This window comes from Thamnophis sirtalis, unplaced genomic scaffold, assembly GCF_051295495.1.
Source record: "Thamnophis sirtalis isolate CommonGarterSnake01/CBP01778 unplaced genomic scaffold, rThaSir2_p1.2 scaffold_1, whole genome shotgun sequence".
Taxonomy (NCBI): domain Eukaryota; kingdom Metazoa; phylum Chordata; class Lepidosauria; order Squamata; family Natricidae; genus Thamnophis; species Thamnophis sirtalis.
In genome coordinates, this window is record NW_028261381.1 from 72,504,806 (window position 1) to 72,528,604 (window position 23,799).

A 23,799-nucleotide genomic window follows, 5' to 3' on the forward strand; every position below is an offset into this window, starting at 1 on the left:
CTCAAACTATTGGATCCCTTCTTACCTTAAACACAGTATTTGAAAACTCAGTAAGATTCAGTGGAAAGCCAATGTTACAGATTTGCAAAACTGAATCTATCATGCATTTCAGCAGCCAACCTCCCTATTTTTTTTAATCAGCCCCATTAATTATAGATAAAGCATAACATTGTAAAAGTTTTAAAATGTTAAAAGCTATAAGTTTAAAGTTTATAAAGTTTTAAAGAATTCTAAGCTGGAAAAATGAGATTTTTTTAAATGTTTGGTTTGGCGCATTAGTCAGGTTGCTCTTCTATGACTTGCCATTCCTCAGCCCATGTTTTATTTAAATGTAAAATACTTTCAGAGAAAAATACCTTGAGAAAACAAAATTTGTGAGAAGAGATTGTATTTTGTTTGGCAAGATGAAAACAACAGTGATCCTGAAAATGAATGTGGAAGTTTAAAAAGACAGGGTGCTTACCCATGAGCTGGATCCAGGGCAATTGCTCTTGGCTGGTCAAGATCTTGCCAGAAAAGAACCTTCCTAGATGTTCCATTGAGATTAGCAACTTCAATCCTATTTGTTTCTGAGTCAGTCCAGTACAATTTTTTCCCAATCCAGTCACATGCCAGGCCATCTGGAGAAAGCAGCCCTGAAACGATGACACTCTGTACAAGATTCCCACTTTGGTTAAAATAAGTCTGTTTGATAGCTTCTTCACTCACATCTGTCCAGTAAATAACATTCTGTGAGTAAAGGAAGTCCACTGCAGCAGCATCTTCTAAGCCACTGACTACAACTGTTGCTTCCATCTTCACTCCACCAGCATCCACCAGTCTGACATCTCGACGGTTTGCAAAAAGCAAGAGAGGAGAAGCTTTAAAAAAAGAAGAAAAATAACACTCAATAAAAAGATTGAAAATCTGTATTGTCTCATTTACTTCATTAAAAAGTATCAAATATACATAAACAATACCTAAGCAAACACCATCCTTTTATTACATATTAATATCTATCCTCATGAGAATCCTTCCAATTCTAGGTTCCAAAGCTATTTCATATTTGAAACAACAGTGTTCTCAGTTATTCTCAAGCAGCTTAAAATTTCATAGTAGAATATGGAAAACTGACTAGATCCAGTGTTCATTTATGGCACAAAAAAACCCTACAATTTGTAAGTAAATTCATTTACTACTAAAATAAGTTTTTAAAAAAACCCTAAAGATAGGATGAATCCTACTATGGGTCACTTACAAACCAACTTTGCTACATTAGGTTCAAATCCATCCTCCAGCTGTTTTGCTACCACTGCAGCAAACACTCTTAAACATTATTTGTTGCCATAAATAACAGTAGGGAGATCTCTTACAATGATTTCCCCCAAGTAATACAAAACTGTAGTTTAATATAGTGGTAGCAAAGATTATTTAAAATGTAGTAGGACTTTTTGGGACCAACTTTCAATCCTAGGACTGCTCTAGGATGTAATGCAACAACTTCAAAGGGTGCAGAAGCTGTTTAGGACTTTGGGCAGTGGTCATTTCCAATCTCTTTCTTGGAGACAGACACTTTCTGCACACAAGCAATTCCTTCCTCATTGATTGGAATAACATAATGTTTATCCTTTGCAAAACATGTTCAATAAAAGCTATAAACCTCATGCTAACCATTATATTAATAATAAAAATGGAGAGATATTTCCATTTGTAAAATTGTAATGTCTTATTTCCAAAAGAATAGCATGCCATGCACTGATCCAATTAATACAAAATAAGTTTTATATTTACAGTTAATCTCTTTTAAATATGTCTACAGTTCCCATATTTAAGGTATCAGACCACTAGTGGTGATTTCAGTTTTTAAAATATATAATTAAGGACGTAGGAGAAAGAGTAAAAACTGCTCACCAGCATAAGAAATGTAAAGAATATCCATTCTTTATCATTATGAAAATAATAGGAGAGATTAAACCATCTGGCTCTATTTATAGATTTCAAAGATAGAAAAAGTTTAGATTACTGCCACCATACATATTGTGCTTTAAATCAAGTTTCTGCATAGCATTTGAATGAAAACGTCATATTACATATCAATGTAACAGTAAAGGTGGATGTACTCAAAGGGTAAACTCACTCAAAAATAGAAATAGATTAGCCTAAGTACCCATCTTCAGAAACAGGACAGGTTTTAGTCACCCATTTATGAGATTGCTTTGAGGGAAAGTACCTGGGCTTTCTATTATTGGCACAGATTCCCAGGAAGATATTATAAATATATACAATTTCATAAAATGTTACGGATTCCCTTACATTGAGCTTGAGCAAGAATTTAAGAATACCCCATCTAGGTAGGTTCCAGACCCATCTTAATCCAGCATTTTGCTTCCCAGAGTGGCCAAGTACACATTTTGGGGGTTCTTGAAAAACATGTAAAGTATGCATTGATCCTCTGCAAATGGAATGGAAAAACAGTCCAATTCCAATCCAGAAATTACACTGAGTTTTCAAGACAAATAGCCTTTTATAGAATTGTTCTCTATTAATGAATCCAATCTTTTTTCAAATACAAACAAATTAGTAGCCATAATCATGTCTTGTAATAATGAACTCTACAAAATTAATTAAGTACCATATGAACTCTGTTTTCTTTTATCTGATCTATATCTTCCTTCCAATTAAATGCTAGTTGGTCCTATTTCTTAAGACAAAGAGAAAATCTCTGTGCCAACTTTCTTTCTACAACTATATACTCATGTCTCCATAATATTTTTTCCAAGTTAAAAATTCCTCAATGTTCTACCCTTTTCCCATAGGGAAGGTAATAATTTTGGCTGCCTTCTTTGGCAACTTTTCTAGTTCTGTTATGTCCCTTTTAAAATGCAGTGACCAGAATCTTATACAGTGCAGATGTAAATATAATATAGAACATTACAATGTTAATAGACTTGTTTTTATTTCCAACTGATGACATCTTGCATGTATTTATTTGACATATTCTGCTTTTAATTAGGAACATAAGGCATATTTCTTCTTCCTCCTATTTTCTCTCACAACAACCCTGTGAAGCAGGCGGTGCCAAGGGAATGAGTGACTGGCTCAAAGTTACACAATGATATTTTGTGGCTCAGCAGAATTTTCTGCTTCTAGTGCAACAATTGAACAACTATATCACACCAAATTTCATTTCTCTTTTCATAGTAGTCTCCTCTCCTATTATCCACTTCATTCATATTACTAGAGAGAAAAAATGGTTGGAAAACCTGAAAACCCCAGAGTTTGACCCTTAAATGTGCCAGCTCTGGGGAGACAGTACAATTCCTACAGCTGAAAAACAGGAATAATATCTAAAGCTTTTCAACAACCCTTCAGTCAAACAAACACCACTCAAACATCCCCAACAGACAAATGCTATTTTGGAGAGAATAAAATATGGCAGGTGTGCAGTCTCCATCCAGAAAAGCCACACACACCCTTTTTAAAGGAAATGTAACTAAGACTTAGAACAGTTAGGAAGATTATTTGATACTCAAATGAAAAAAAAGAAGGCAGGATGTGGTCTGCTGCAGACAAGAATTATGCCTTGGGGTAAATTGCAGATACATGTCTTTATGAACAAACTGCCTATTCAAGCACCATCTCCACTTACACAGATAGCCAGATCTAACAACTGCACTGAAGATTGCATTTTTTAAACATGAAACTGTTGTAACATTATCAGGATGCCTGTTATCATTTTTTTAATTCAATTATCTGAATTTTGTTCAATTATGTCCCTAAGTACTCAGAGTTATAAATGAAATGGGATATCAACACTTGACTCCAAAGGGATTAGGTGGTTAGCAATACTGGTTTTGATAATGGAATAAAGACAGGCGTGTTTTTAAAACTGGATAAGCCAAATATATCTCAATTGTGTCAGATACAATTGAGTGAGTTTTTTCCCCTTAACAATGCCTTTAGACATTCAAAAAATGCTCAAACTCAAATCAGCAAGACTAATCTGCCTGTTCAACTGGTGTCGGTAGAATGATACATTCCAGTCTGGAACCACTGATATAAACTGGAGTAACCAACTTCCATTGTTCTAAAGGCCACACAGTCTATGAATAGCATGACAGGGATCACACACACAAAGCTCAAGACTGTGTATTTCTGCTTAGTTATCTCAGTAAAACATACCATATTTTTCGGAGTATAAGATGCACCTTTTTCCCTCAAAAAAGAGGCTGAACATCTGGGTGTGTCTTATACACTGAATGCATTTTTTTGCCTCCTGCTCCCTTCACCAAAATGGCCATGCATAGCCTTTAGGGGGCTTTCAGAAAGCTCCTGGGGGCTTGGGAGGGCAGAAATGAGCAAAAATGGGCCGTTTTTGCTTAATTTTGCACCCCCAGCTCCCAGGTGCACTCTATAAGCCCCCTAAAGGCTGTATGAATGCACTTTTTTTGACAAAAAAACAGGCCCATTTTTGCAAAAAGCAGGCCATTTCGGGAGGTCTGCTGAGTGCAAAAACTTTTTTTTAATTTTCCTCTTCAAAATCTTGGTGCGTCGTATGCTCCGGTGCATCTTATACTCCAAAAAATACAGTAGATCAAATTCAGTTAATATTTGGCTAATGTGTAGACTGGGATACCCAGTCACACTTTCTATGAAAGTGTGCACAGAAGAGAGGCAATCTGAATCAGTCAAAAGACCAGGAAGGAAAGCCTTTTTTAAAGACTACAATAGTTGGGATTGCTGCTCAAAACAACCCAGCTTTGTGTTTTGCACCCACCCCTATTCATTGGCAGCTACTACTGTAGAACACCTGAAATCCATTGATCACTAACTTCAAAAGATAGATTAAACGTTGATTTTCATGCAGTGAGCCTTCATATTTAACCTGAGTTTAAACTTGTCAAGTACTGCCTTGTGAAGAATGCAAAATTATTCCTTTTATCTTGGAGAAGGGTGTACAAGTATAGGGGGAATTCACCATGCAAAAGTACACAGTGGCTTATTGGATATTTTTGTCCCTCTGAAGTAAACAAAAACTGTAAGTGGGAAATTAATCCAGGAAACAGTTTAGGAAGCCTGAATTCTTATTCTGTGTGTGTGTGTGTGTGTGTGTGTGTGTGTGTGTGTGTGTGTGTGTGTGTGTGTTGTGTATGTGTGTTGTGTGTGTGTTGTGTGTTGTGTAACCTACTTATCATTATAGCAAGTTATAATATTATTATTTAAGCAATGATCAACAAAACATAGAAAATAAAAATGGAATGAAAATTCCATGGTTATCACCAACCCCCTTGCCCCCGCCCCTATAGTTACCATAGAATAATTTTTAAAAATGACTGAAAAGCAAAAACAAAGTTTTTTTTAAAAGAAAAAAATGTTAAAATGTGTGGAGGCATATAGCTGAAATGTAGACTACATAACACAAAGCTGCCTCAAAGGTACTTTTCAAAAGGCAGCTGGATTCCTCGTTTTTTTCCTCCCTTGAAAATATTTTTTTTCTCATTTAAGACGCTTCTACAGGACAACCATGACCTGAATGATTGAGAACCTCCACAGACATAAAATACAAATCTGTTTTGGCAGCTGTAGTGGCCTAACCTGCAAGTAACACTAGGACAAAATGGGTAGCTTGCAGGGGTGGGTTTCTCGCCCCGTTCCAACCGGATCGGTTGGAACGAGGCCAACGGCGTCCTCACGCACGCACGCGGCGTCCTCGCGCACGCACGCGGCGTCCTCGCGCACGCATGCAGCGTCCTCGCGCGTGCACGCGGCATCCTCACGCGCGCACGCGGCATCCTCGCGCACGCACGCAGCGCGTGTGTGCATGCACGCGGCGCGCACATGCGTATTAGCGTCTGCGTGATGCTCCAGCTGCTCCTGGAGGATCGCGCAGGCGTTCTGCGCATGCGTGGAAAGCGCAAAATTCAAAAAAAACCGGCAAGGAGCGGGCGCGGGTGTGCGGGCACGCGCGGGCGCGGGGGGGGCTTCGCCGTTCCCGGAAGTTACTTACTTCCGGGTTCGGCGACCAACCGGATCGCAGGGACCGGTGCGAACCGGTTGAAACCCAGCCCTGGTAGCTTGCCTATCATAAATGTAAACAGTGCCCTTATAGCACCACATGGTCCAACCCTGCTAAATACTTCAGGCATTTCTCCTTCATCTGAGAGCTTCTTGTAGTATTAAAACACTACTAGGAATCCTAAAAATGGTAGCTTCTTCTTAATATTAACTCCCCCATACTGTCTTTTCTTCTAGATTTACAACATTAATTGTATTAAGACAGAGATTATGCAATATCTAGTATAAAAAGCATAATCATTTAACATACTCAGCAGTGCCAGTAAAGGGCAAAAGCTAAAATTAATACAAAATTATGTGTGAACAACAACAACAAAACGGAATGGGACAATTCATTGCGGCCAACTCACATCTGCCAACTTGCCCCGTCCAACTCGTTGCAGACCAATTTGCCGTGGAACAATTCAATTTAATTTTTTTAAATATTTTTTAATATTTTAATTTTTGCCATTCACATTTCATTTTGCCCATCCTCTTGCATCCTTTCTTAAATTATTTTATTACACCATTTCTTCAATATTAGCGTATCTCTTGCTCCACGGTGAGTTGTCCCACAGCAAGTTGGATGCAGCAAGTTGTCCTGCAGTGAGTTGGCAATGGTGAAAGATTTATACAATCGGAAGAGAAACCACGGTGAGTGGGCTGCAGCGAGTTGATTTGATTTGATATGATTTATTGCATTTCTATGCCGCCCTATTCCCAGAGGGACTCAGGGTAGCTCACAAACCAAGTAAGGGGGGGGGAATACAAACAGGAGGAAAAAGACAACGGACAAACAACTACAACAATTTAAAACACTCACTCAACAACCACACAATTCGAGCGGGGGCGGGGAACTCGTGAGCGCCAGGCCTGTCGGAACAACCAGGTTTTAAGGGCTTTGCGGAAAGCCTGGAAGGGTGGTGAGGGTCCGAATCTCCATGGGGAGCTCGTTCCAGAGGGCCGGAGCAGCCACAGAAAAGGCCCTCCTCCGGGTGGTAGCCAATCAGCATTGGCCAGTAGATGGAATTCGGAGGAGGCCTAATCTGTGGGATCTAATAGGTCTGTTGGAGGTAATTGGCAGCAGGCGGTCTCTCAAGTACCAAGGTCCAATACCATGAAGGGCTTGTTTTAGACCCAAAAAGAACTTATATTTCTATATAGTGAAACAGGTAGATACAGTATATTGATAAATATAACCTGAGATGTGAACTCCTACCTCCCTTGCCAATTAGTGTACGAGTTGGAATTGATGGAAGTTGACGACAAAAACCACTCAGCCCTTCTGAAATCCTGTGGCCTACCAGCATCAGCAAATAAATAGCAAACACACACATGCACAGACACACACAAATCCTCACCTTAACAGTATTCAAAAGACAGTATTTATTCACATTAAAAACCGATTTTGAAGAGGTTATCTTCATTTCACATCTTTTTCCATTTGGGCACAGTAAGATAAAACAGTAGATAAAGCTTTACCTTATTCTACTCTGTTTAAAATTTGGAGAAAGAGAAGACTAAAATAAATTTTCAGCCCAACAATAATTTATGCACCGAATTTTCAACAGATGTCAGCAGCTGGCTCTTCAACCTTGTTTTAAATTTCAATAGGCTATGATTTGAAAATTGTTGCTATGCATAGCCAATTTCTGTGAACCAATTCTATTGAAGGAAGTGTATCAAAATACAAATTACATTTAGTATAAGTTCTAGTTATGCTAAACATTTTGTTGAACAACTATATTGTTGAAGAAGAGATACAATCTGAACTCTAAATATATCAAAATAATATTACTACAGAACAATCCTCCTGGTGCTCTCAAAAATATTGAAGAATATGACTTCCACTACCACTAGCTAGAAGCAAACTACTTAATAAAGAATTCAGTCATCATATAAAGCAAAAACTCTCAGACATATACCCTCCTTAAATTTCAGAGTCCAAATGTACACAAATTGAATGAAATAATATTCTTGAACTAAGCCAGTTTTGAGAAAAAATAAGAATTATATTTAAGGAAGGTACAGTATATAAATCCTTCTGCTTAATATTTGGTTTTTGTTTAGTCACTTATAGCTTTATTGTGACAAAATGAAAAAGTTCACCCATTGGGTTTATTTATTATGATTTGTTTTAGATTAAAATATTGTGTGAATGTAGTTAATATTTGCACACAAATGCAACAAATGTAGATTATATAACAGAAGAATGACTAAATTCAGGTATAATAATAACCTGCCTATTATGTCTCTTTCCCATAAGCCTTTTTTGTGGGAAAACTAAGCTATCTTACCTACCACATACTATTTATGAACATTTGAATGATTTGATTTTGGATCTTTTTGTAGTTCAAGACATTTTGGCAACTTCTGTTTAGAAATTACCTAAGATCACCATAATAAATCAATTACAAAATCAATTTTCTATATTTATCCAGATCTAAGGACAACACTGGTTAGGTTAATATACCCAAAACATAGCCCATGTGGTTTTGGTGTGTGAATTTACACATTGTCATTTGCACATTCCAATTTATGATTTAGCATGCGCAAATCCAACTAATTTTGGTGTATTCTTAAACCACAGTTATTTAACGCAGCTTAGTTCAATGCATGTAACTCAGTCATTATTCAAACAGTCAAAATCCTTTATTAGAAAGACAAAAAGATTTATAAGCCACAATTAGCTAAAGTGAGTACATGAGAAAATAACAGCTCCTTCCTTTTAATGGGAAGTAGCTATACAATTTTTTACCTGCCCTGCTACTCCAGTTTTACAAAATATAAACATCAGGGATAGAATGAAGCAGACTGCTGTAGAAATAGCTGACAGCTGCTATGAAAAGGGCATGTTTTAGAAATGTGTTTTTCCTATCCCAGGGTTTTTATAGGATATAAAATTATCCCAAGGCTATATTAAAATAACACATTTAAAAACAAATGTAATTACATTTGTAATTTTTATTTGCATTCCATACTCCCACTTCAAATAGTTAACACCTTCTCAAAGATCAGGCAATTTGGGCAGCTAGCCTTATTTATTTTGCATAGTCAAGTGCTGCATATTTTCTGGAATATTGTAAAAGATGCATATTTGGCACTGTGTAGGTTAAATCTTTTGCACTAATTATAGGTTTCAGAAACCAGACAGATTTATTTCAGAATCCTGGTTTTACTTGGCAGTCTACAGTTTGTTACTACTAACGTTATTATTTACAACGAAATATAGCTCGCTGATTATATGCTATTTCATTTGGACAAACTTACTTTCTTTCCCAGGGGACACTTGCATCTAAAAGACATTGCGCAAAACAAAAAGTCAATGTTTTCTGGCAAAGCTGATAAAGGCACATAATAAAAAAGTGTTTTATTTTTTAAGGAGTCTCTCAAGTTGTTATCAATTCGTTTACTATATACAACCTCATTCATTCAGTATTCTAATGGGGTCTCTTAATTATAGCCTCTGCTATAGCAGTAGGAAGCATAGATTGTGGCAAGGCAGCCCAGTGGTTGCAGTACCACGGAGAGCTCCAAAGAAACAATGTTCTGATCCAATGAGGATGAGATTAAATTCAAACAGGTTACACCTTGGCTGATACAGCACTTTTTAAACTCAATCCCCTTTTTTTAAAGAGATGTAGCCTGGAAACAGCACTCCATCTCTCGCACCCCTAACGACAGATGCACCACTACATAGACTGCAGATTGAAAGCCTGCGAAGCTGGAGTACTTACAACCATTCATTTTGTGACCATTCAAAGTTACAATGGCGCTGAAAAAAGTGACTTATGACCATTTTTCATACTTAATAACCATTGCAGCGGCCCCCATGGTCATGTGATCAAAATTTGGGTGCTTGGCAACTGGCATGTATTTATGATGGTTGCAGTGTTCCAGGGTCATGTGATCACCTTTTGCGACTTTCTGACAAGCAAAGTCAATTGGAAGCCAGATTCACTTAACAACTGTTTTACTAACTTAACTGCAATGGTTCACTTAACAACTGTGGCAGGAAAGAAAATGGGGCAAAGCTCACTTAAGAACTATCTTGCTCAGCAACAGAGATTTTGGGCTCAATTGTGGTCGCAGGTCAAGGACTATCTGTACTCAAGAAGACTGGCACATCAAACCTGGGTTTTGGTGAATTAGGTTCAATGAATCCCTGGGCAGGATTTTTCAGTATCTTGGCTTTGAAAGCATCTGGATTTGTGATTCCTACTTCCTTCAAATTCTGGATGTCCAGATTATTGCAGGACAGGGACCATAACAAGAGCTTCCTTCTACCCAAAGGACTCCATTGGCAGGAGAAATTAATTCTAACTTAGCATCAATTATCTACCAGATATTTATCCAAGGAAACTTTAACTGCAGTTGGCTGAAGTATTTCTCTCTCCTCTTCTGCCAATCTCCGGCATGGCTGGCCAAAACTCCCATTTGTTTTCTTTTTTTAAAGCAAAAAACATAAAACCCCCGGGGATGTGGACAAGGCCATGAGAGCTGTGAGTTCCTCCACCTGTGCTCTGGATCCGTGTCCCTCATGGCTGGTTTCTAACTGCAGTGAGGTGACACGAGGCTGGATCCAGGCGGTTGTAACCGCCTCTCTTCGGGAGGGGAACTTCCCCGCCGCACTGAAAGCGGCGGTGGTGAGACCCCTTCTGAAGAAGCCATCCCTAGATCCAGCTGTCCTTAACAACTACCGCCCGGTCTCCAACCTCCCCTTTCTGGGGAAGGTTGTTGAGAAGGTGGTGGCCTTCCAGCTCCAACGGTCCTTGGAGGAAGCAGACTACCTAGACCCCTTCCAGTCAGGCTTCAGACCCGGTTACAGCACTGAAACTGCCTTGGTCGCATTGATGGATGATCTTTGGAGAGCCAGAGATGAAGGACATCCCTCCATCCTGGTCCTCCTTGACCTCTCAGCGGCTTTCGATACCATCAACCATGGTATCCTTCTGCGAAGACTGCGGGAGGTGGGAGTGGGAGGCACCGTGTTACGGTGGTTCTCCTCCTACCTCTCGGACAGGTCGCAGTCGGTGTTAGTGGGAGGGCAGAGATCGTCCCCAAGGCCCCTGAAATATGGGGTGCCGCAGGGTTCGGTCTTATCCCCCCTACTATTTAACATTTACATGAAACCGCTGGGAGAGATCATCCGTAGGCACGGGATTAGATACCATCAATACGCGGACGATACTCAATTGTATCTGTCCGCCCCGTGCCAAATCAATGAAGCGGTTGACGTAATGGACCGGGGGCTTGAAGCCGTCATGGACTGGATGAGGATTAACAAGCTTGTGCTCAACCCAGAAAAGACCGAGTGGCTGTTGTGTTTTCCTCCCAAAAATTTGGCCATTAATCCAACACTCAGGCTGGGGGGTCAAATTTTACACCCCTCAGAGAGGGTTCGCAACTTGGGAGTCCTCCTGGATCCACAGCTGTCATTCGACCATCATATAGCGGCTGTGACCAGGGGGGCATTCGCCCAGGTACGCCTGGTGCGCCAGTTGCGACCCTACCTGAACCGGGAGGCTCTCACAACAGTCACTCGGGCCCTCGTGATCTCTAGGCTGGAATACTGCAACGTGCTCTACATGGGGCTGCCCTTGAGGTGCATCCGGCGACTTCAGCTAGTGCAGAACGCAGCCGCGCGAGTGATCGCGGGTGCACCCCGATTCACCCGCATTACACCTATCCTCCGCGAGCTGCGCTGGCTACCTGTCGATCTCCGGATGCGCTTCAAGGTGCTACTGATCACCCATAAAGCCCTACATGGCAGTGGATCTGGATACTTGAGAGACCGCCTTCTGCCAATTACCTCCCTACGACCTATAAGATCTCATAGGTTGGGCCTCCTCCGTATTCCATCGGCCAGCCAGTGTCGGCTGGCAACCACAAGGAGGAGGGCCTTCTCAGCAGCGGCCCCGACCCTTTGGAACGAGCTCCCCGTAGAGATTCGCACCCTCTCCACCGTCCAGGCCTTCCGCACAGCCTTGAAGAACTGGCTCGCCCGTCAGGCCTGGGGATAAGGACCATTACCCCGCCCGAATGTTGTATGCATGTTGCTTATTATTTTATTATGTGTTGTCGTCTTAGTGTTGTATTCCCCCCTCCCTGGTTTTCTGTGAGCCGCCCTGAGTCCCCTCAGGGAAAAGGGCGGCCTACAAATAAAATCAATTCAATTCAATTCAATTATATAAAAGCTGATTTGAGATCTGGGTGGCCTGATATTAGTAAGCCTGAAACTTACATATACATTTTTATTTTTTTTAAAAAAAACCTGGAGTACTATAGTTACAGAAGCAGCTTATTCAGTAATTCCTCTGGTCAACTGTGCCTAGAGACTAGAAAGGAGAAGTTAACCATTAGTTAACTCCTTATCTAGACAACTCCCTCTTTTTGTGGCAGCTTTACTGGATAATGACGAAGATAAACCAATCAAATCCAGACACTTTATCTTAGCCATAACCTAGCCCTTCACTTTGCAATTGCAATCCATGTAGTTCTGCATAGCCTCTCCATCCTAACTATGTCCTCAATCTTTTTTCCTGCAGATGCCTCATTTCACTTCCTTTCTATTATACTTTCTTGTTCCTTCAGTTATCTGGAAATTGTCTTTAAGCTTCCCTACTTCCCTCCATAGCTTAGTCCACCAAGCTTATTTTCTTTCCAGTTTGTGGTTTTCCATCCTCCTTCCAATTTTGTTCCTCTATCGTGAATACTGAAATACTAAAAGTTCCTATTATAAAAAATTAAGCACATGTTCAGGAGTTCCAGCTTGCAAACCACTCATCTCCCCCCACATACAAAATTGATACAACTGATGAATAATAGAATTTTGTCTTCCTTCCTTTTCAGAAAGGACTCATACAGGTAATGGAGAGAAGAAAAGGTCCTGATTTGCTATTTGCAATATCTTCTATATTGCTATAGAAGATAAAGTGGCCCTAGTGAAATTAAATGCACATGTATAAATCAACCAGCCTGGCTACAATACTAACTCCCCCCCTCCCATCTAACCACAACTCTGCAAGTTTGTTTAACACATTTCTATTCTTTTTTTTAGTTCAAAAATGCAGACACTGGCTTTAACTTCACATTTTATTATACAAGTTTAGCAAAAGGGCTAGAATGGGAAAGCACAGTTTCATAGCCATGAATTTACTTCAAATATAAAGGAAGTGATTTTAATCAATCAATCAATCAATTATTTTTATGCCATCCATCTCCCCTATAGGGTAACCCTGGGCAGTGTACAAATTTTTAAAAATAGGAAAAAAAATTTAAACTCTACAAATTAAAATGTTAGAACCAAAAAAATCATGACTAAGAGACAGAAAACACAAACAAAGACTTTTTACTCTGTCAACTGCCTTCAGCAGTGAGTGCCCCCTTGGAGCCCCAAGTCAACAACTGGCAAAGCCAAGTTTAAATACACCTTCCAGTCAGCGGTGGGTTGCTAACCGGTTTACTACCGGTTCGCGCATGCACAGAAGCATCTGGGCGGAGCCTTCCACCACCACCAATACCAGTTCAGCCGAACCAGGAGCAACCCACCTCTGCTTCCAGTAGGCCAATGGGGGGAGCCAATTCTCCTTCCCAGACATTAGACTATGGCTATAAATTAGGCCACGGTCAATGTCTCCTCCATTTCATTTAAGTCCAAGAGTTTAGCTTACACAAAACAAAACTAGATTAAATGGGTTTACTGCTGCTAGGATTTTGAGATCATCTTAAATAGGTCCAACATCAAGTGTGAGACCCAGAAAAAGTGGCTTGCCTAAAGCCACCTAATCTCTTAAGGTGCAGGATTGGAATTTCACTTAATGAAACTATCAATTAACTGGTAAACCAGCTTGCATCTTTAATTGCTGTAACTAATTTACCTGCCTGTATTTCAAAAAAATGTGATAAATAATACGCCTAAAGTCAGGGTTGATAAACAACAACACCATTTTGTGTTGCTATATGTGCCACTCCCGATTTAAGACCCACAACAGCAATTTGGCATTCTCAAAGTGGCAGAGTAACCCCACCCATTCACCCACTTATCAAACCCTTGAATAAAAGGCGGGGTACTACATAGCCCCTTAAAACAAAATAGTCACATGCCAATCAGAGTTTCTTCACTAAAGCAACAAGCCTTGCCACATATATGCATGAACTCTTGCTCTCCCATTTTAATGGAACAATTCCTTGCCTTTTAGTTGTGCTTCAAAAATGCTCTTCCTAAAATATTTTCTGGAATGTTCTAATTTTCAAAATAATGGCCAGGCATCTCAGCAAAAGTGGCTGAGAAAGCAGATGACCTGAAATGAAATATGTAGAATCTATGGCTCCAAAACACATGGCTAGATTTTTCAGGCTTTCTATTAGTAAGACATAAAGCCTTTTATTTTAATAAAAGCAGAGCTTTTCTGGTCACAATGCAAGCCTGCAGTGCATATACATACTAACAAAGTGAAAAGGGTGGGGTAAGAGTGGGAAGACAAGAGAGAATCTTTGACATAGCCTTAGGAATTTTTATAACCAGTTTTGGTTTTGTTCAACACTGATTTTTTTTTTAAGTTAACAAATCAGTTCAAAAGAAACAAGCTGAAGTTGGTAACGCATCAATCACAATTGGGCTTATGCCACATGTGGCAGCAGAAAAGACTCATCTTAGAAACCCCACAGACATTGTCTCTGTAGTACGAAAGCAGCACTTGGGATTTATGAACAACAATAGAAAAGAAACTTGTGAATCTCCCTTCATGTAGTTCCAGGAACATAAAGCGATCCCTTGGGAACAGATGTCATAAGGACTGAATTGACCATAATCAGTATGTTCCCAACTAAAGCAGAATTATATTCAAGAAAGAAGTTTGTCATATATTTCTAAAGAAGGGCCACACACACTCACACACACACCACTATTGTTTAACTCTTTTTTCCACCAAATTTGCCATACAAAGCCAAGAAAGAGCCCAAACGGCTTTTAGATTAAAAAAAAAAAATCTTTGTAGTAATTGCAACCACACACTTTTTCCACACTTAAGACTGTAGCTCCCAATTCTACAGAGAGGATGTTCCTTATGATCATATAATTCTTTGGATTATACTCCTTTGTGAGGATATTTTACCTGAGAAAGACTCTTTTGCTTTCCCCCCAAGGCAAGTCTGACAAGAAGAAATCTTGTTTTAAATGAAGAAACCTTCCCCATTTGCTATAAATCCCCAACTTATGTTATACAATTGTCCAACAACTGCAGTAATAAACAAAGCAGGAGCAGCATGCAGTGGCCACAGGAAGCATCAATATTTCCTTCAGTGCAGCTATATAACATGTATCTATGTATGGTTTTATTCCCCTATAGGACTAATCACATCAGCTTATGCGTCTGCTTGCCTGGGTTTACATTATGTGAGGGTCAAATTATGGAAAGTACTTATCAGTTACATCTGTATATGTCTATGTTTCTCCCTTGGTTAGCATTCTTGTGTAAATATATGCATGAGAAGCTCAGGGTGGACCGTATATACTTTAATCTGGGTCACATAATTAGGATGGCAGTCTGAGAATGGAGCAGATGGCAAACTTTTGAGCTGTTGCCCAACCAGAGTTTTTTTCTGAATAATTCTGATCAGTGCAATCCCCAGCTTGATCCAGCTCTTTTTTTAAAAAAATTAGATCTTTCCTTTTCTGGTTTCTCTTGCCATACCAAATTTGATCCAGTTCTGTTATGTTTTTTTTTAAAGAGAATAATCCTGTTGACAATGTCCTGAGCCTTTTTCCATTAATTCTTTTGCAGCATTCCATTGCATTAGATATTAGATAATTAGGTAATAAAACAACCATCCTCTCTGTCTGTCATCAGCAGGGTTTGGAATTTTTGAGGTTCCAGTATCAGAATTCTGATCTTCCTGCCCAGCATCCATACTACTCCAACCAGTTCTTCCATATGTAATGTTTAATACATAGTTACACTAACACAAAAATGCAGCATTCTTTTTTCCCTGTCTTCTGTCCTCCTTGAAACATTTTCTCCAAATATTTTCAAAGGGAAAGTTGGAATTTATATTTTAAAATATGAGGGCTGGGTTTTAAAAAAAATATACCGTTATTTGCAAAAAGGAAGACACATTTTTAGAAGAATATTATGCCAAAGAAGGTAAACCTCATACTATGAGTATAATAAATTAGTAATATTGGGAAAAAAACCAGCATTTTCTTACTTAGCAACATATGTTTTGGAATCAATGGCGGTTATAAGTCAAGGGAACTTTGGTTTGGATTTTTTTGAGGTAATTTTTACTGGATTGGAATATGTTGTGATATATTTTAGGTAGAATGAAACTGAAGTGTTTTAGAAATAATATGGAAAAAATATAATTAGAAATTATATGGGATGCCACCATTTAGACCAACTGGTGGCCCGCACAGGCTGGATGTGTCACACACAGGCCATGCCCACCCCAGCTGCACAAAGGGGAACAATGTCACATGATGGCAAGGTGACCCCACACGTTTGACACCTGTGATTTAGGCCATCTGCCTCTTTTTATAGACTTGTCTGGCAGGTGTTTTGATTGGGCCTCTTTGCGTCCCAAAGTACCTTTTTGGAAATGAATCCCAAATCATTGCACAAGCAAGATATTCATAAAATTTCACATTTTATCATAAAGTTTATTACATACTACTTGGAATGGGTGGGTAACATGAAACCCCCACTACCCCATTTGAGTCCTCTTCCCAGCAATGTTCTGGTGGGAAAATAGGGAAATTATCGTGGGAAGATTTTTCTTCTTCTTCAGGGCTACAAGATTAACAAATATATTTGAATTTCAGCTTAAGAGAGACAATTTTATTTTATTAATTATTTATTTATTGGATTTATGTGCTGCTCATCTCATCTGGAGGAAACTCTGAATTTTACTTTTTTGGAGGGTCTTTTGCTCAGTTCTGAACCTGTTTTGGGGTTTTAGTTGTTTTAATAATTAGGTACCTAGTGTTAAAGACTGCATGAGCCCCAAAAGAAATATTTTAATAAATAATGAAATACTGAGTAACCGCATGGTTGTTAAGTGAATATGACTTTCCCATTGACTTTACTTGTCAGAAGGTCGCAAAAGCAGATCACATGACCTGAGACACCGCAACTGTCATAAATATCCATTGTCAATTGAATTTTGATTATATGACCATGGTGATACTGCAATGTCATGTGAAAAATGGTCATAAATCACTTTTCAGTGTCATTGTAACTTTGAACAGTTCCTAAATGAACTATTGCAATTCGAGGCCTACCTATATTTATAGGGCCTACCAGATTACACTGCTTCTCCAAAAGGACTTGAGACATGCCCAATCTGCCAGGTGGGAACAGCATAAGCCATGATGAATAAGGAGTCCCGCCACTGACGTAACCCCAATACTGGTAGGTCCTTAAATATGGCAACCAGCACTATATTTAGGTATCATCCAATGTAAGGCTGCCAACATCTACTCAGTCCAAACAGTGACTAAATGTCAGCCCCAGTAAGTTTGCCTGACCCAAAAAATCAACTGTACAGGATGACGAGAATTAATTTTAGTGAGATCAGCTATAACAACAGAATCTTGCAAGAATGATTGTGTGATGTACCCCAGTGAATCAGGGAAGTGTTTGCTGCTTCTGAATATTATCTGGTTTGCCAGGATTTAAAGAACTTGTCAGGCTTCTTACTCAGGTAACAATTCTTACATATTTCTGTCAAGCTTTCCTCCCTTACTCTCTACACCTAGCCTCACTTGAACCGTGCACCAGAACTTTAGCAGGTATCAGAAAACTCCATGGCTACCAGGGAATTACAGCAAATTATTTGCTAAATTTGAAATTCCCTCTGGTATTCAGCTGGTCCATCAGGCCCCTGAGATGGATGGATCAAATAGGTCCCTCCTCCTTGTAATGGGGAAGGGGGGGCAGGTATCATAAAACTCCATGGCTACCAGGGAATTACAGCAAATTATTTGCTAAATTTGATGCAAAAATATTGGACAATTTAGAACATATAAAATCAGTTTGTGTATTTCATTTCCCTCAAAATACCTTTAAAATAAACTTCCCAGCTTAAACATGTCTTTTAAAATGTTATGTCTCTAAACAAAAGACACATCCTGTTATAATAGATATTATTGTACTGATTATGTATCATCAGGCTGTTAGTGAATGACCACAAAGACCCACGTTATCTAGGATGATTTGTCCCTATTATGTTAGTACTGTTCAATGTCTATTTAATGATTCTGAGTCTCTTAATTATGTTCTTCATGTACAATGTGGGCTGTGAGTATACAGAATCAAGTCGGGTCAACACCAAAGCTCAAAAGGGTTAAAAACATAGCATGTTTACCTTTATAAGAAAATACAAAAATATACCAATATAAAATATGAAAGTTTCACCCTACAGGGGTTTCCCCCCACTCCCCTCCTACCTTAAGTATTTTTCTGAGCAACATTTTATATATGAGATTGATTTCAGTTCCAGGTTTGCATTCTAACAGAAATATACTGCATCTGTCTAAATATTCTAAAAGCCAGTGAAGTTCTTTGGTGAGCAGAGCAAATATCTGGAATTAGAAATAAGATCACATCTGAAACAAGCATACCTTTGTAAAGTCTTTTATCTTCTGACATCTTATACTGCTTTTGAAAGTCAAATTTTCCATGGTAACTAAGCCATCATTTAATACAGTCATTAAAAGCCCTCCTATTGAAAGTCTATTAACTACACTACTGTCCAAACCAAACTTAATTCACACACACACAAAAACAGGCACACAAATATAAACCGATGTCCAGGGAATACCATTCCTTGCATATTTATGGCACCTGGAACCTTTTAAAATATGGAATGAATTGAATTATTCCAAAACAAAGTAAGCTTATTTAAAAACAATAATTCCTTTAGTTTATTAGCTAGCATATTATTCACACAGACACCAAAATATGACAAATATAAATTCAGACCAAACAAATGCAATAAAAATATTAACACCCCCAACTGAATACCAATTCCTATGAATTTATGCACCAAATACATACACACGTACTCATATATCTTGTGCTTTACTTTTATTAAGAACACATTTTTTATTCCCTCATCCCCAGGTTTTGGCCAAAGCTTGCAGTACTAAGCATTGGCCAATAGCAACATTTTATAGTAACTTACAATGAAACAAGTCAAAAGAGCAACTTCTTGTGAGATACTTTATTCAACAAATAGCACTATGTCTTCTCAGTTTGTATTTGTTATTTTCAAACTGGAAGGACACACTGCTATTTAGTGACATTTCTAGATCCAAGTTATATTACCACAGGATTTGAAGAGATTTCTAAAAGTTGAGCAGAATATGTAATTGGCAAATCAGACATAAAGAGAAAATCACAGAAAAGGACTGAAGTCTTAGCAGTGGGGATCCGGAGGAACTTAATACTAGTATGTAATATTCAATTCTGGTTTTATCATTTGTATTTAGGTCACAAAATTGTATGGTTCTGCAGTGTAGAAATCCCAATTCAAGGATCCTTCACAGATACTTGTTGCTTCTGACAAAGGGAAGCCCACCATTTCTCTTAGTAATTTTACAAATGAACCACTCTTAACATTAGGGTTTTTTCACATTCAACTACAGCTTGTCTTCATGTAACTTAGGCTCATTCTTCTGTTTTAAATCTGAGAGCCTATGTAAGGTTTTATTTATTTTCTTTATTTAATTGATTTATATGGCCACCCATTCAACAAATGAGTCAGGGAGTCGCCTTTAAAAAAATTGCCTATCCTGTTTTCTTGTCTCAAACCTAAAACTATTCCGATCCTTCAAACTCTGTCAGATTTGGTCTTCAGTCCCCAATCCTCCTCAAAGCTATTCTTTTTGTTGATTTCAGTTTCCCTGAGTCCTTAAAACGCAATATCCAAAGCTAGGCACCATATACAAGACCGGGTCTTTCACCAATGCTGAATTTTGATTATGTTACTATGGTGATATTGCAACAATCATAAATGTGAACAATGTTCATAAGTCACCTTTTTTTCAGTGTCACTGTAACCTCGAACAATCCCTAAATGAAATGTTGTAAGTCAAAGACTACCGGCACTATCTAGTTAGAAGAAATATTTGTTAAGAATATCTCCCTGAATTCTCTTGCCAAACTTATTTGCCTACTTCTGTTCACCCAAAGGACTCATTATTTGGAAACAGTTACTGTGATATGGAAATTTCCAATTTCTGATACATAAATTAACATTTTTAATGGTACAATGTAAACTGCCAAGTTAAGAAGTAATAGAAAGTGTATTTAGCAATAATTAAGCAGAAAAGAAATAGGTGTGTATAGGAAGTCTTCTACTTACAATCATTCATTTAGTGACCTTTTAAAGTTACAATGGCATTGAAAAAAGTGAGTTATGAGTGTTTTTCACACTTATGATAGTTGAAACATCCCAATGGTCACATGATCAAATTCAGATGCTTGGCAATTGGTTCATATTTATGATGGTTGCAGTATCCTGGGGTCATGTGATCAACTTTTTGACCTTCTGATAAGCAGAGTCAATGGAGAATCCAGATTCACTTAACAACCACGTTACTAACTTAAGAAATTCAATGATTCACTTAACAAGTGTCCCAAGAAAAATTATAAAATGGGACAAACTCACCTAGCAACATAATTTTTGAGCTCAGTTGTGGTCGTAACTCGAGGACCACCGGTAGATTTCTTATCATAAAAAGAAAACTCCTTACTGTTCAATGCATGCCAGAATTTGAAAAGTAAAAAGTTGATCAGATTAAGTGCAACTATCAAAATTGACAGAGGCAGTCTGGTATGATTAATTAAACACAGAATACTTTTTCAAAGCAATCATGGTGGGTGGGAGAGAACCAGACAATTCAGGTGTGAAAAAATATAGTCAAATCCAAAATGTTGTATTAGTCAAAAGAAAAATTCTGAAACCCATGTTAAGATAATAATTTCCAAACAAATTTAAATATCACAAAATACTGTGAAAGATTTTTAAAGATACTATAAGATATTTTAAAAATGGGGAGAGGATAATGCACTCGTCACAGAATCCGCATTTAGGATGAAATGTGGGAGATTACCAAGTATTCAATTTATTCTAAATCAATTGCTATAATAGTTTCCAAATTTCTAGATTTCCTGAAATAAAACATAGAGTCAAACTACAGCTGGTCTCTTATTTACTATTAGTTAAATATGTGTCCAATTTTAACCAAACAAGTTCCATCATACTGGAAACAAATAGAAGAAACTGCCATTGATAATGTATAAAGCCAAAAAAAAATTGATATATCAATTTAAAACAAAACACAGTAAAAGGTAATTGAGTAGTTTTACTTATTTCTTGTATTAACTTAGCTCCTATTTAAAGCTCCCAGTAAAATTGGGAATTAAATGGTACATTGGAATAGATACTCAAGATACAGAAGATATGGCATATTCAGGAAGGAAAACAGTTGGGAAAGTATCCTATTACCATTCACTTGGCTTTAGAAAAGCAAAATTACATATATGCATGCATCCAAATTCAGAAATACTTATGGTTCCTGCTGATTGCTATTTTCAAGATGAGCACTTGTTACACCAGAGAACAATATACTCCAGAACTGGAGTGCCAGCTGAATAATTGTCTCCAAGGGTCTGTCTGCCAGATTGTTTAACAATAAGTGAATTTGGAGGACAAAGCAAAGATCTAGACAACCAGCACATCCCTTAGATTGGTTTTCTTTTTAATTCGAAGCTCCCAGATAGGAAAAAGGAATGACAAAAAAAATGCAAAACTCACTGTAATCCACTTTCCTCTGTAAAAATACTAGTGGGGAAAAAAACAATGAACATTTTTATAGCCTCAATCTTCCTATGCTCCTAGAAATTATTCACCTTGCCATAACAGACTCATTAGCAACTGTTTCATCACTATAAAGAAATTGAATCTTGACAAACCAGATTTTACACCTTTGAGCATCTTGCATACTACACATAAAGATAAATTCATGCTGCATTGGATTTGGCCTTTAGAATTTGCACAAGCCACTGAATGGAGTACAGATTTCCCTTGCTTGCTTACTCCTATACCATTACAACCGTTGTTATGGGGATCAAAACAGCCATCACCATTTTGTCCAAACCCCTTGCTCAGAATGAAGAGGAAAAGGACCTCTAACACTTGAATCAAATTTGAACTAACTACATTGTGCTGAAGCCGGTAAGGCTCCTCAGCTCAAAAATGACTCTTTAACCCAAGCAAATCTACTATGTGTAACATAATGAAAATGCTAATAAAATCTGTAGAGTCATGAAGCATTTTGCCTCTTTGACATGATAACCACTTGTATTAGAAATCCAGCTGGAGAAAAGAAGGAGAAAATTAAGAAAAAGAGTCCCTCTTTGAGGGAGATTGAAGATTCAGAAATGTGAAAAATAAAATAAATTTTAAAAATGGTTTCCTTGTACAATACATAAAATATGACATGAGGGAGAAAGCATGTCTGAATAACAGTGCTTAAAAAGAAGGAAGGCTCTAAAAATTTATGAGCACATTTGTCAATGCACCTGGGTTACAACATTTCACAGTATATCCTGCAATCTTGTTTTTCTATGACTTTATGTAAATTTATAAGGTTTTAGGAGAACAGAACCCTAGCAAAAAGTTTCCCTTGCTTTATGCTAATTACATTCACCTAAAACCTCTTACAAGGCTTATATGCAAACTATATATTATGTATTAATAATAGCAATTATATATTATTAGTCTTTCAGCAGAGCTGACAGAATGGTGGGGGGAAATCCAAGCCTGCCCTTTCTAAATGCTCTTAAGACGCAGGTTGCATTCTTAAGTCATGGTTGAAACCAATGGTGAATATTATTGAAGCCAATAATATTGCAAGTAGTAAACTATTCATGACTTGATTGGCCAGTTCCTGGTTTGTTTTCTTTTCTTTTTAATACTCTTCGCTTTAACTGCTGTAAATTGATTAGAGACTTGGTTGTGGATAAGAATTATCCAGAAACCCACAATAACCTATGCTTTTTTATTTGAAAGCATGCTAAATTGCAGCTGAAATGACTGGGCCAATAGCAAATCATAGTTTAGAATTACTTATTTCCTTAAAATAAGTCTTTGTTTATTTACATTATGGTTTTGCAAAAACTGCCAATGAAACCAGGTTGAAAACCTCTATTTTTAAACCACTACAAAATGATTTCTTTGCTGAATTGTCCAAGCTCCCCCACTCCAGCTTCAAAACAGGCTGTTCAGGTGTTTGTCATTTAAGGAAACAGGAGATAGTTCCAGGACTGTTTAAGGTGTCTGCAGCCTTCTCATATCTACTAATGCTGCTTAACAGGTTTGTTCTTAGGTTTGCCTATGTGGTTATTTTAATTAAAAGAATTATAACCACTCCCCAGCACCATAACCACCATCAGGCTCACAGCAGACTGAAAGACATTGTTTTAAAAACTATGGGATAGACCGAGACTTCCTCATGCACAAGTTTGACACATGCAGGAAACCCTGAGTGTTTATTTATGCACCGACCCATTCATATCTGCATTACGCTTTAATCTCAAATCCTCCAAATTGTGTTGTCCTACTCAACTGGAGATTAGAAAGCACTCCAGCTGAGGAAGGCTGCTGCAGTGCCATTATAAGGTAGAAAAAAAGAATCAAATGTGATTGCACTGGAATCAGTTCTCCTTCCTCACTGGATTTTTTTTTACATGTATTTGA

General features: G+C 38.1%; 1 protein-coding gene across 1 annotated transcript in view; it reads right to left on the reverse strand.

Moving 5' to 3' along the window:
* Nucleotides 1–23,799, reverse strand: part of LRP5 (LDL receptor related protein 5) — a 116,439-nt gene that overhangs the window by 81,192 nt on the left and 11,448 nt on the right. Inside the window, exon 2 of the mRNA XM_014054430.2 lies at nt 464–860. Coding sequence (XP_013909905.2) covers nt 464–860 — 397 coding nt within the window. The remainder of the gene's footprint in view (nt 1–463; nt 861–23,799) is intronic.